Here is a 14,460-nt window from a genome sequence, read left to right as displayed (position 1 = left end):
TTTACATAACGTGTGTGTTTAGAGTGCTCCAAAGTGCCGCTCCGCACCCAATGAAACTTATTTACTCAACGAAAACAAGACACCTCAAGGATTCTATACGCGAAATTTCAATCCTGCGTGCAAGCGTTGCGCTTTTTTTATCAATTTTTGAAGATCTGCTGACCTCCACGAGTTTGGATGACGCGACCAACAGGTGACGTCATGTCTTGCCCAGAAATTTCAGTGATGTCATGTTCTGAAGAGAGCGCTCGTCTCCTTGCAACGATGCCGGAGTCAGGGGAGGGTCACGCTGATCGAAAGAGGGGGAAATGGGAGAGATGTCTTTCACCTCCTTATGTTTTCTCTAAGGTCGGAGCGGTCGGAGGATATGTCCCACGGGGCTCCGCCATGGAGGAAGGAAACACAGGAGCGGGCCTTCGAACATTTTTTCAATAAGACGAGCGTGTCAGGCTTCGCATTGCATTCTGGGATGTCTGTCTATGCCTGACTACCACGTTACTGCACAGGTGACCCCAAGAGCATGCCGGCTTCCAAAGCAGGCTACGCGAGCCGTGGTTTCAGTGGTTGGCATTGTCATGAACGCGCGCGTGCAGTTTTGCCAAGAAGCCAAAATCAAAGAGCATTCTTACGGATGGGTTTCACTTATGTTCATTTTCTTATGTTTCACTTATGTTCACTTATGTTCAGCACAATGTACTGAAAGTCGAGTGCAATAGGGGTGGACGGGTGTATGGAAGACCTTGAACAGATCCGTGAAACTAAAGAACATTGATAAGACGCATACCGTCCGCTCTCATTGCACCCGACTTTCAGTACATTGTGCTGCTTGAGATACTTGTGTCCACGGGACGGTACATGCAACGAAAACATAAAACCGGGCAAACGCCCCATGGTTTTCCCCCTGCCCTTATCCTTGTCACAAGGTTCACTCGTGCTATTCACCCGTTTCAAAACGAATATTATCATCTATTAGTTTTTTTTAGAACAATAGCCGCTCCAGTTCTTTGTTGTCTTGGTGGAGCTTATCGAAGCTCTCCCATTTGGCATGGAAGTTACTTTTGCAGTGACTAAAGGTTATACGACAATTGGGTTCCTCCCACGTTATCTGATAGAGAAGTTACCACGGGGGTTTACAACAACACTTTACTCGGATGATGATGCTAATGAGTGGGGTGATACTGTACCCCATGATAGCTTGAGACTCCTATATAAATACGTTCCTGCACGTAACATTCAGTACACGGGTCTCCATAACTGCCTCCAGACAGGAAGTGTAAGTATGTGTTTACGTTGTCATAATTGAAGGAGAAGTGTAGTGCAGTGTGTGTAATCGACTGCTTGCTTTCGCGCATAGCTTTTTTTTGTTATTTTCGTCTTTATTTTACTTTAGTATTGTTCGGTACGAACGAGTATATGACGCTGAAATTAAAGTACAGCCAAATCCTGCCCATTTTTATTTTTATTTTGTTTTTACAGTTGAAAATGCTGAACCACGCAATTCTTCTACTCGGCCTGTTTGCTGTGTCATCGACAGCGTGTAAGTATACGTTCATTTAGGCTGATTCCTTTTATTATTTACTAGACAAGTGTCAGCGTCAGTTTTTCGCGATGAACGGCAAGCAATAGACGGTATTTTATTTGATATCCTTCAACATGCGAGCCTTTGTATGTCTTCCGATTTGTTAATTCCATTCCCATTCAACGCAAGACCTGCACACCTCGTCCTGTGTGTGTGTGTGTGTGTGTGTGTACATTTTTTCCCCTCTAACATTTCGCTACAAATTATCGCTTGAAACTCACATGCGCAACATGAAGACAGATGCCATGTGACGAGTTCTCTTCAGTGGTTGTCCGCTATAGTTCACAAGGCAATGAGGTGCAGCTGCAGTGCCGTTGTGTATTGTCGCTGAATATGACGACAGTCAGCTGTTCCTCCTTCAGGCAGATGCCGGATGTAGCCTATTTTACACAGCATACTAATTAGGTTTTTCCTGCTCCCGCAGGCATTGCTCAGTATGGAGTTCATCCACCAAGCATGTGTCTACTTATGCTATCACATCAATCATAAACACAGTCAACAGGTTCACTTTCTTTTCCCCCAACTGCCAACAGTAGCAGAAATTCAGTGGCATTTCCTGGTGTCGTTACTGCAGTATTCTCCAAGATAAGGCAACGTGATTGTACCGTTGATATCCGTCTGCTCCCTACTAGCCACTCTGCTGTATGGGCTTTTCCCGGTGTATCCTAAGCCGATCTAAAATAAATATCGGCACAGTTCCCTGTGAAGTTGGCCCAGGGCGCATGATGGTTTTCCGTCTCTGGTGTACGAGGTCCAGACATATCGCAGCAGGTCTTTTGGCGGTTTTAACTGGATCGTTAACGCATGTATACGCGATTACTTTCCCCTGTTTCGCTCGCAAATACACTATAGAATGATACAACGTCACCACACACAACGTTACGCAATAGAAGTTTACCGCATGTTTCAGACGTTGCCACCGGATCCCCTGCGGAAGAGGGCAATGTTAACGCTGGCGTGAACTCAGTTGAAAGCATAGGAGCGAAAGCCCAGAGGGTGGGCATCGTGTTGCAAGACGTTGCTAAGCACCTACGCGTTGCCGTCAAGACCATGGACAAGGAGCTGCTCACCGATCATGACGTAAGTACACAGCGGTAGCTTTGTCATTGGAAAAGCACTGAGAAGCAGCAAACAACACACTGATCTGTTCCCAAGGTCACAGTGTTCACCGAGTACATGCTAAGTTTATAGACGTCTTCACACGTACAGTGGCCAAAAAAGCAGGTTGTGATCTCCTGGCTGGTGGAAGTGTTGACTGGACTCATTGCGAAAGACAAGATAACGAGATACCCGCGGCTGATAACCGTCCCGTCCCTATCGATACGTCGAACTGAAAGTACGAGAGCATGAAGCACTACAGTTTTAAATCAGCAGCCGGACGCACCCATGCAACTTGCAATACATTCTGCTGGTTTAGAGTCTTTGTTGGCGTTCCTGAGTGTCGGGGGCATGAGATAGCCGGATCAGGAGAGGACAATTCAAAATAAGACTCATATTGGATAACTTCAGGGTGTCTGAGAACAACACATGAAGGCATGGGTTCAGGGCCAGTTCTCACTTTGCGACGCCCGGCGCGGCGTCGTGAGCGGGCGGCGGAAGTAGAGGCGCGTTTCCGCCCCCAGTCAGCGCGCACGATTTTCATGTTCCCACCACAGTGGCATTCCGTCTTCCAAAGCAGACGAAAAATCAGGAGGCGTGGCCTTTCTCTGTCACCTAATTGGTCGCCAGCTGTCGTTCTCGGCAGCTCTCGCCGACGTAGTGAAAGAAGGTTGGCATGGCTGTTTTTTTGGCACAATGTCTCTCCTCTCCCGACTCCGGAAATGCGCGACTATTTCCGCCGCCCGCTCAGGACGCCGCGTCGGGCGTCGCCAAGTGAGAACTGGCCCTAACGCAAACAAAAACTATGGCAGACACCGGAAGGAGAGCGAAATGTTGGTCACGGGAGATTGAAAGTTTGGTACATTCTTTCGGTTCGGTATAATAAGCGAAGAATGCGCGGGTAATCATTTTGAACTCAAAACAAGGGGAGAAGTTCGTCATTTGAGGTACTGTTAGCATGTGGTGCATGAAGTACCAAAACAAAAAACGGTTCCGAGGGGGAGGGGGTGGCCCGCAGTGAGCAGATGCTAAGCAGGTGTTGCTGGCAGACGACGCCTAAGTACCTCTCCGTGACGTTGTGTGGCGCACGGGACTGATTGCACTACACGGGCTCTCCTCGAAAACAAGTTCGGTACAGCTCCTTAGCGCGCGAGACCACCGATAGGGGGATCCGTTGCGCCACGAACTGGAGATTGCAGACAAGTGTGTCGCAAACAGCACATCAAAATTTCGCGAACAATGGCAATGTGTACGAGAAAGCATGTGTACGAGAAAGGCACGTTCAGTACGGTTCTGTAACGATGACGGAAAATAATTTGATCTCTGCTATTTTAAACATCGCTCTTGGTTGCAAGAGCAGCGCTAAAGCTGGCTCTGTATGCTACCGACAACATTAAATAGAATATATATGCCCACTGGTTCTAATTTTGACGTTATCCCCATTCTGTGTATCTACATGGATTTTTTTTCATTCTCCACAAACCCACTGGAGAGTTAATGCACCTGGGGCGCGAATTCAACATCTAATTCGTTTGTCATTGTCTCGGTCTATAGGATACAGAATATTTCCTGCGAGAGATCCTCGGCAACGTCGCCAATATCGTGGGTGGTGCTGCTGACGCAGTAATGTCCACAGCAGGAAGTGTCGTCTCGAATATTCTCGAGAAAGTAGGACTCTACGCCCTGGATGAACGTTCAATAACTGCCCAGGATGTACTGACAAGACTGTGCGACGACATCGAAGATGCTGGGAACACAATCTTCCAGAGCGGCGTGCTGCTTTATGGAGGAGAGCTGCCAAAAGAACAGAATTAGTTCTGCAGTGGGAAATGACATGACAAACTGCAGGTACATGTAAAAATGTCAAATAAAAACTCACAGAAACCCCTTTTATCGGCCGTGAATGCACTTGTAGCGGCGTAGAGATGCCGGTCATTGTCGGCGCGTCAGGATCGATGCGCGGCTTATCGCGACCGAGATATCATGTGGCGCGCCAGATGCAGTGGGCGTTGTACCGAGTTGTGGTGGAACGCTGTTTTTTTAAGGTTGTCAGTAAAGGTTCGCGTCTTGACAGAGCTGTCTGAATGAGCCTCACTTCTACTTACCTACCTACAAAGGGGTGACCCGGACATGATCTGAAAACGCTACCTTCTGATACGTAGTAAAAAAAAACAGCGTTCCACCACAACTCGGTACACGCCCACTGCACCTGGCGCGCCACATGATATCTCGGTCGCGATAAGCCGCGCATCGATGCTGACGCGCTGACGATGACCGGCATCTCTACGCTGCTACATACTGCTTCCCAGGCAGCACAATGTACAATGCACTGAAAGTAGAGTGCAATAGGGGTGGACGGGTAGGTGAAAGGCCTTGAACACACTCGTGAAACTGAACAAGATGATTGATAAGACACCCCTCCGTCCACCCGTCCACCCCTATTGCACTCGACTTTCAGTACATTGTGCTGCTTGGGTTCACTTTGTGACGACAAGTCCTCGGAATCACAGAACGAGAGAGAGAGAAAAAAAGGCCAACAGAAAGCCGACAAGCGCTGCACAGTACCGTGCAGAAACGGGTATAGAGTTCACCTGCAAACTTCATGCTTGGGAACGAAACAAACGTTCCATAAATTACCGCACAATGTTCGGATGCGACCACTCACCGTCCTTCAAAAGTGAAGACAGAAAACAATGAAGCATAAAATTACAATAAAACAAAGACTTGCAGGCCTACGGGGAACCATAAAAGCAGAATACGCACCGAAGAAACTGCAAAGAATTTGAAGACTTTCTCCGAAAGTCGAGCTCTCCCTCACCAGTATATATTGTGTAAGGACCGGGGTATCAGTCGACGCACTCCTCCATTGTCGATGTCAATAACACGTGTTGTCGAGAAAAGGAAGTTTGCCAACAATTCAATTTTAATTTTCCCCTTCTAAAACGGCAGCATCGACACGAACGAACTCTCCGCGTTGGCATTATGCCGATTGGAAAATGTAAGTGCAGAGTCTTGTTTTTTCGCAGCAGCCCAGATGTGGTTATTATAGGGACGAAAACAGGATATAGGGCAAACATTTTCTCTGATACCATGGCATCCTAGTACTTCCACGGAATGTCATGCTTCTGCGAGGTACTGCCCCGCGAAAGCTCACCAACGAGCTTTCCACGCGCATAAAATACAACTCAATACTGCTCAACTATCATAAGAAAACTAGGTGTCAGTAACCATTTACTTGTATACACACATATATGTATATACATATACATTGATAACTTGATCGTGCACCCCCAGCCTAGTACATCTGTTTCGTCTTACTTGGGACTCGTCAGCAAGGCACAGGGAAGTGACACGATCTTGGGCCGGCACAAATAGTGTGTCTCAGCGATATATCAGTGTTCTATGGTGACACTACGACCATTTTTACCCAATGCACTCTGGCGCTCCAACTCATGCATGACTTCAAAGCATGACTGTGTTCTATTACGCATTAATAGGCACTTCAAACCTTATATTCAAATATCAGATATCCGTATGCATGCTGAACATGGACTTGGCATCAACTATACATCCGGGACATGTTCACTGAGGGAGGAGTGACGTTGAGCAGGCGTCGTGCGATCGTGGTGTCAAACATTGACTTCACTTCCTCCGGTATTTCTGCTCCTCGGAAAACATGGGTGCCCAGGGTGTTCATGCTGACAAGGATGGTCAGCACTAACACAACTTTCAGGATCAATCCCGTAGCGATCTGAATGAAGAAAACAATGCGATTAGACTTCAGTACCATACTTCGGTAGCTGAAGGTTCTCACTAAATCCGAAGGGAACTTAATCCCCAACGTGGCAGAGGCCCAAACGCATCAATAACAATATCTCACTCGGATAGCAAATGAAAAGTAAGAAACACTTGCACAATGGCCAAAGTAGGGATTACGACACAGCATCCGTCAATCGTTGCTTAAAGGAGCATGGAAGTAACATGGCTCGAAACCCTGCCTCATCTGTGAAGCTGCCCACCAGGGATCACCATGCAAAATATTCGCTCTGCGGAGTACCGTCACTGCGCAATAAAATTGGACGAAAGACACGAGCCCGGCGTGACGTAGACACTCGGCTCACGCGGCTCGGCTCGGCTTTCTTCTTGGCTCACGCGCCGCTTCTACATGCCTGAGCTGTGCCGTTGGACGTCACTGGTCACGTGCCGGATGACACGGTAGGGGACAGCTGGGCCACGGGTTGGAGATTTTAGACAAGCGTGTCCAAGTTTTAGATCATACTTGTCCTGGTGACGCAAAACGCGCGGTAAAGATCCCTCGACCAATTTATAATAGAAATGCCTCGTTGCATTTCGATGAAACGATAGACACAGCCAGGCACTGCTAGACTACCATCGAAACGTCGGCAGGACAAAAGGACAGCCGGAAGGGGTAGAGTTAGAAAGAAATGGAGCGACAACAAATTTCGCTTACCATACGCGAGCAGGATATCTGAAGGGATTCTCGCAGGATCAAAAGCGGTAGAGAGACGGGCATGATCACATTGGCTGAGGCTGCGACTCCAACAGGAATGACGTAGAAGACCGGTGGCGTCTTGGACTCCACGGCCTGCGTACAAGGACTCATCGTAGACCGTAGAAAATACTCAGCTCATTCAGCCAAAACGGTTCCTATGGTTCAAGTTCTACCAGCTACATACGGAATGGTGCCAGTGTATAGCACGAAATACGTACGTGTCATTCTGGGCATTATAATGGTAGCGTTTGGCGAAAAATGCTACCTTTTTTTTTTCTCGTCGGTTGACCCGCGTATCCTACCTGATGAGCTACTATTGAATATGTGCGTGAACAAAGTGCGTGAAACAATTCTGTTTTTCAATGATCCAGACACGTATTTTGTATTCTTAGCTTATTTTTCTGGCCTGTTTCTAACAAAATACGTGTACACGATATCTGCTCACTGTGTAGCAACATGCAGACAGACCAGTAATACAGAGACACACTTACGATCTCGATGACGATGGGAACTATGAGGTCATTTAGGGTATGATTGCCCATTATTTCAGAAAGTACAGCAGCCACGACTGTCAGGACAAATTGATTGGTGCGTGCGGAAGTTTTTCCCCAGAACTTAGCGCCCACGTGATCGAAAAGTACCTTTACCAGGTTGTGTTCCTGCATCGGTAACATATCTTTATCGGCATAATATTAACATTGATACAGGTACGTGAAAACAGTACTGACTTCAGCTAACTTGGTGAGCGACGAGACAGAACCGTACATGACGATGAGGTTCCAGGGCACTCTCTCCTTGATCGAGTTCCAGCTGGCAAAGCGTCGTGCAGCCCAGGGTCGCCAGTTGTCGCGTGGAAGCATCATCATCACGATCATGGACAAGCTGAACACTGAACTCTCAATGTACCTTTTACAGAGAATAGATAAAGCACGTGTCATGGCGCCTTCACCATCAGTCCTGTACTGGAGGAAATTACACTGACATCATACTCACGCCTGTCCGACGTTGCGAGAAAGGTAGGTGGCGTAGTAGAAGGGGATCACCAGGAACCAATAAGAAATTAGAGTCTCCTGAAACCTGAGGAGTGAATGCAAGGGATTGGAAGTGGAAAATAAAAATGTGAATCAAAACTCACCTTCTTTCCCTGGTATCTCGCAGGCGATTCTTTATGCTTTTCGTGACTTCCTGCATTATCTTTTCATATTCATAGTCTTTCCCGTCTTCTCTATAAGAAGTAAAAGTGAAGTGTAGGAAAGCCTTCCAGAGAAAAATGGCAGCCACGTGTTCGTGCTCACATTGCGACAATATAGAAGACGTAGACTATGGCCCACCACACGACAGCGACAATAGCAGCAGTGGGAAGCGTAACACTAAACCAGGTCCAAGCAGTTACTTGCTGTCGATACCTACATGAAAATTATAGCAGTCTTGTACTGTTCTTATCACGAGGAAGCGTTGTGGTTACTCTTACTTGCCAAGGTGCAGCGTGATTGCGGAGCGTGCTGGAATGTTCCAAAAACTAGCCAGGCTGCCAATCACAGATGTCATGGTTGCACCAAGCAGGAACGCAGTTCTCATGCCGGAACAGAAGCTGCAATGATGCGTCTCATTGGCAACGCGTTTAATAGTTGTGGGAACCTCTTAGGTTCCACGAAAATATGGGCCCCAAGATGCCTACGTCTGAGATTTACCCGATGAATTTTCGCACACCGGGATTTGATCCTGGCTTCCAGTCACTGTTACCTGTAAACCAAGGTAATGGTTCTACGATGGCCATGCAGTGAACACAGAATCGCGCCATCAAATCACGTTATGGACCAACTCTTTACCATCTGTTCCGTCTCTCCCATCTTTCGAGGTTTCAAATTGCTTGAACGTGGGTGACGCCGTTGACGATGTCTCGCAAGGAGGGGAGGCCGGAAGAAACATGCGCCGGCCAGATTCCTGGATCAGGTAAGTGGGAGTATCGGTGGTAAGAAGCCACGGTGGAGCGTTGACAACATGGCTCGTGCTTCTCATGCTTAAGCTTCTGTTCTTCAAGATGGATGGCCTGCGCGAAAAAGAACAACGCAACGGTCTTATCGACTGTTTGAATTGTTGGTATGTGTGTTGATCAGAAGTGGCGTCAAGGACATGTCTCGAGTCTTATCACCTACTCGTTGAAACATCACAATTAACGACTTTATTAACGACTTCAACGACCATAGCGATCGGAGAGTTTCATCGCCAGGGGCGATACCCTACCACATTGCTGGTGGTGGGGACCAATAAATCGAACAGTTATTTCAGTTTTGAACAGTTCGAACAGTTTTGTCTGTCGCAGCACAAGTACAGCTCACACCAGAGTTAACTTGAGCACCATTCCAGCCTGAGGACCCAGGTGGTGCTTAGTACAAATAACGGCGGAGGGCGTTTTACTGTGCTTACACAGAGGGGGTGACTCGTTATGAAGGCGTTCTCTGCTAGGCTCTGCCCAGGGTGGCTCGCTTCCCACTTCGCAGGATGGAGCGCTGTTCAAGGTAACTTTGACGCGAGCTGTCCACCTCATGCTGCAAGGTGGTCCTTTTTTTTTTTCAGTGTTGTACTTAAGCGTTGCTTTGTAACCAATGTGCATTTTTGAGATCGCTGTACTATGCCTCATGCGCACGCACCTTCTGATTTCGTCTTGAGTGGGTGAAGTAGTTTTTTCCACCCTCGACGTTGTCACAGTCGTGTCATGAATACGGGTGACCGACGCCTTCTTGGGCACGGGTGTTCCAGCAATTCTGATGGACGAGGTCTTTCGAGGGCGCGTGTTGTCTGTCGTCTGCGTCGAATCCTTCAGTACCGTCGCTTCCAGAAGTTCACATTCAGGGTCTTTCATTTTGCACTCTTTCAGTATGGACGAAATGCGACGTTTCTCCGGTTCGCTGAGAGACGGAATTCGACGTACAGGGAGGTGTGGACCGTGCGACGACCGTGGGCGACTCGATGCAGGGAGATGATTGAAGCATGTCTTACGTTGATCGGATACGCGAGATTTCTTAGAAACAAAAACATGAAAACGAGTAAATGACTGTCCATACAATTGTCCGAGAATGTCCGCGCTGCATCTAAACGCTGGTAAGTGGAAAACATCGTTACATGCGTGATCTTAACGCGTATGAGTTTTAAATCAAATGTTTTCAATGCAGTTTTGAAGAGGAGGAAAGGATGGCTTAAAGGATGGCTGGTATGAAAACAAATCAAGCTATGTGCTATTTCCAGTGTCTTGATATGGAGAGCGTGGCAAAGCTATAGGTGGGTCTCAACCTGACCAATGCCGTAATGGTTGGTGCCGTTGACCGCATGACTCTAGGTGGTGTAGTTTTTTTATTATAATTCAATGACACGTTTTCTGGGACACGCTGTATGTCCTCCGCCTGACGGCCGCAGGACGTACGTAAATGACTATCACTGGAAGATCCCATGATGACACTCTCTGGATCTCCTCCGGACATCCCATCACGGACGAGGACGCGATGACGCTTTGAGGATGTCCTGGGGATCGCGAGTGTTCTTGGGGATGGAGAAAGGGTTGAGCAATCACTTTTCATCAGTTTCCGCGCAATACAGAACGAAGAAATCGTTTGATTGTGAATCGTTTTTGTGTGCCGTGATCGGCATTACGGCACCAACGGTAATGGTCAACGGACCATTACCGTTCATGTGTAGCTCCCAGCGACTCGCCATGCGTTCTTCCAGTAACTATGGCGACGCTCCCACAATCTTGGAAGTAGTACGGCAAGGTAACGAGAAGAGACACGTAGTGCCTCTCAGGCATTACGAGTACAGAGCGTCGTAAAGTATCAGCTTAAAACGTGCATGTAACCACGAAAGAAATTTTGTTTCGCTACCTCCAATTAACATCGCAGCCGTCAGTTGGTGTCTGCGCATGCGTATATACGCGTGTATACGCGTCCATTTTGACAGGTGCAGAGCAAACGCGTATTGCCTGACGACCTTCACCGGCTTAGGGAGGACTTGATCGGTGTATCTGACATATTATCAAGATAAGAACGCCTCAAGGATGGGCATGACGCTGGATCACCTGACTTACGGTGTTTTCAACGTCGGATTGTGGCGGTATTGTAGCTGGTCCGCGTTCTTCCTCTTCAGCCTTGTACACTTTAAATTGCTTTATAAGGGACGGCCCCGTTGGTTGATACGGCATCCAGTCGCTACACTCTTCCTGTGCAGTTCTTGACCTATCCGTGATCAGCGAAACGTTGGGGCTAAACTTGGTCACCTGCAGCCGTTTAAGATATATGACTCCAAGCAGACAAGATAATGCGGAAGTGTCGTCAGATATTGGCAGATATTGGTATTGGCATGATTTATGGTACAACGTTCGCAGCTGTGTCCAGATCTCGAAAGTCTCAATGTAAACCAGTGCTCGTTTGCGTAAAGACAAAGCACGAACAACAGACTCATTCCCAAATAACATTAAAGGAGCACTGAGGTGAGAGCACTAAGCCCCAATCTTTATGGTTTTGTTTTTGACTGCGGTGTGTTCTGCAACGAATAAACTGGCACACGTGACCTGATGCGCGCGATATCTTCGTCCCGCACACTTTTTTAAAAAAATCACCCGCTCTTGGAAAGAGAATGAGGGAACGTCGTGACGTAACCAATACAACGACGAATGAGAGAGGTACGGGGACTTTCCGACGTCACACGAGGATCGTATCGACCGTCCGCGGCTGCTTTCTCACTTTTTCATTCCGCAGTGACGATACAACGCTCACCGAATATATTTTGATTCCTTGTGGACAACTTGACAGCTGAGACAGGGTTTCGAGCCATGTAAAACATCACCTCATTGTGCGTGTGCAGGAGCAACGCCACCTATATAAAGAATACTGAATGAGTGAACGATGTGACTCGTTGAGAGCCTGCCATTTCTGCGGTCAGAACTACGAAGACGAGAGACTACATCAGCCATCAGTCGTCTGCGACGATTGCATGAAGCAGACGTACGACACCCCGCCTTTATACGTCCACGCCGCGGCAGGTTCTCTATGTCTAGGTGGCGCTGCCAAGGTAATTAAGAATGCGTCTGGCACTCGTACTTTTTTGCAACCTTTACCTTTAAACTTGCAACTTAGACTTAACTTTAAACTTAACTTGCAAACTTACTTTTTGCCACTTTTATGCAAACGGGCCCATCACGTGAAATAATAGAGAAGTTACTTTTACCTTGCGTATCTTTGCAGAAGACAAACTACCCTCGTCTCCATCTGTTAGAGACCTTCGGTTTTTGCAATTGGCCAACGAGTATTCGATACGGATGACATCTTGCTCGATGTTTGCTACTGTACGTTCAACTAGCATCGTGACCAAGACCACAACCACAGCGCTGGGTAGAACGAAGGTGATGAGAAAAGTGGCCAGCACTAAGTAGCTGAAGAGCATGGCGGCGTTGAAGCCGATGTTGAAGAGCGCGTACATGGCGAGGCGAGAGAAAACGTGCGATTGGTCGCCTATGATGACGATCACGAACAATGATGACATTGCCAGCACGCTGGACTGAAAGTAATCAGATCCGTTACGATTTATTGAGGCACCTGTGAAAAGCTAGTAGCTTAGCCATCTGCTTTTGTTCTGTTCGACATGGCTTCATTCACTAATTAGCTCCTATGTACGCCACCAGACTGGTACCAGTAACCATTGAATGTTGCAAAGCATATGAGTCTCTGTTATGCTTTCAGTAGCGCAACAATTTTCACTTTAGAAGCAAACGTCCCGAAGTATCACTGAAGAAATGGTTCTAAGTACCTATTGAGGGGGCATGCGATACATCAAGCCGGCCACTGGCCAAAAGCAGGAAAATTCATCGGGACGGTGGCTCAGATAATATAAGATTGACGTGAGCAGTACTAGAGCAGGTATATGAATGTAACCTCTTGCAATCTGGGGAGAAGCACTTGCGTAGTCCTTGGGTGATTTGTTTCATACGCTTCATATAACATAGAGGAAGTACTGGAGTACCGAATTACACGCGGTGTGGACCAAGGCTGCGTTCACGGACTAATGCGTTAACATCGATAATTTATTTAGCTAAAACAAATCTCAGCGTTCGAGCTTTTTTAGCACCACAGGTTTCCTCCGCAACTAGAATTTTTTATAGATTCGCACTCTGCAGGTCACTAACAAAATGGTAGCACTGCCGACTAATCCGAAAGCGGTCCTCAGTAGGGGACTATAAAAAATAGTTCTTACGTCGATGTAGTATAGTGCAAGGCGGTTGGACGACATAACTCCAGAAAGAGGCAACAGGACGACTGGGAAAAAAGCACTGATGGTTCGTGGGAGGTGAGAGCCCATCATGGACATGATGGTCACCAGGATGCAGTACATGCACCTGCTGTCCTGTTGAGATGAAAATACTAAATCAAATGAACATCTAAATTCGCAATGTGCCTCGAAAGTATCGGAAATGGGGCATTAAGCGCTCTTAAAGCGATGTGAAATGCTTTGGTACATGAACACTACTAAATAAGGAATCAAGAGCAAAATAGAACAGTACTCACAATATTTCCGAATAAGAATGGCGCCAAGTAAAGAGGGAGGGCGTAACCAAAGCAGTCATTTCCGTAAAGGGCTGGACAGATGCAAGTCCCAAACTTCTTGATCAGAATGGTCCCTGGGTATGGACACCATTTCGTAGGGTCACTTACAAGAGACCGGATAAGGTGATAGGGGCCCACTTACAATCAGAGTTAGTCGTTGCAGGATCAGACACAAATTTCTTCGTGTCTTCAGTCATAGTTGTTCTTCGTCAGGAACGATGCGGAATGACAACACGGGCTCACCACCTCGTGCGCAGTTCTTCTTCTTCTTCTTCTTCGTCCCACGGAGAATGGCGCAGTTCGCGAGATGAACATGCCTGTTGATTCTTCTCCTCTTCGTCCAATCAAAAGATGGCCGTGAGCCACTAAGGGAGATTGGCCAGGACAATTGGACGAAATAATTGGGCTGTTGACTACCATTTCAGTTTGTACTGACCAGCTCCCGTGGTTCAGTGGTTAGCGTGCTGGCCATTTCACGTCGAGACTGGGAGGTACCCGGGTTCGAATCCTGGTGCCGGCTGTGCTGTCTGGGGTTTTTCCTGGGTTTTCCTCAGACGCTTTCAGACACACAGTTCCCTTAGAAGTCGGCCCAGGACGCACATTCCCCAGGGCGTCAGTCGTGACGTCGCCCACCTCTGTGAGGCCGCAACGGCGAGCCGTTTCATCATCACCACCACCAG

At 47.6% G+C, this 14,460-nt stretch overlaps 2 protein-coding genes across 3 annotated transcripts; one reads left to right on the top strand and one right to left on the bottom strand.

The window, feature by feature from the left end:
* Nucleotides 1–1,030: 1,030 nt before the first annotated feature.
* LOC135367134 (uncharacterized) lies at nucleotides 1,031–4,568 on the top strand. Its single transcript, XM_064600250.1, has 4 exons — nucleotides 1,031–1,273; nucleotides 1,477–1,537; nucleotides 2,490–2,659; nucleotides 4,232–4,568. Exons 1-4 carry the CDS (start codon nucleotides 1,046–1,048, stop codon nucleotides 4,490–4,492), a joined length of 720 nt encoding a protein of 239 aa, XP_064456320.1. The 5' UTR covers nucleotides 1,031–1,045; the 3' UTR covers nucleotides 4,493–4,568.
* A 1,323-nt stretch (nucleotides 4,569–5,891) lies between these two features.
* LOC135367133 (solute carrier family 13 member 2-like) lies at nucleotides 5,892–14,062 on the bottom strand. Of its 2 annotated transcripts, XM_064600248.1 has the most exons (16): nucleotides 13,923–14,062; nucleotides 13,742–13,854; nucleotides 13,431–13,580; nucleotides 12,408–12,737; nucleotides 11,269–11,457; nucleotides 9,842–10,212; nucleotides 9,020–9,240; nucleotides 8,882–8,933; nucleotides 8,662–8,781; nucleotides 8,486–8,596; nucleotides 8,326–8,415; nucleotides 8,184–8,267; nucleotides 7,919–8,096; nucleotides 7,682–7,849; nucleotides 7,149–7,283; nucleotides 5,892–6,428 (listed from the first exon to the last, which is right to left on the bottom strand). In XM_064600248.1, exons 1-16 carry the CDS (start codon nucleotides 13,975–13,977, stop codon nucleotides 6,237–6,239), a joined length of 2,559 nt encoding a protein of 852 aa, XP_064456318.1. In that variant the 5' UTR covers nucleotides 13,978–14,062; the 3' UTR covers nucleotides 5,892–6,236. The 2 variants fall into 2 exon arrangements, with proteins under 2 accessions (XP_064456318.1, XP_064456319.1); XM_064600249.1 differs by lacking the exon at nucleotides 12,408–12,737.
* Nucleotides 14,063–14,460: the final 398 nt, after the last annotated feature.

The sequence above is a fragment of the Ornithodoros turicata genome, chromosome 8, assembly GCF_037126465.1.
Source record: "Ornithodoros turicata isolate Travis chromosome 8, ASM3712646v1, whole genome shotgun sequence".
Taxonomy (NCBI): Eukaryota; Metazoa; Arthropoda; class Arachnida; order Ixodida; family Argasidae; genus Ornithodoros; species Ornithodoros turicata.
This window is presented reverse-complemented; position numbering and strand designations above follow the sequence as displayed.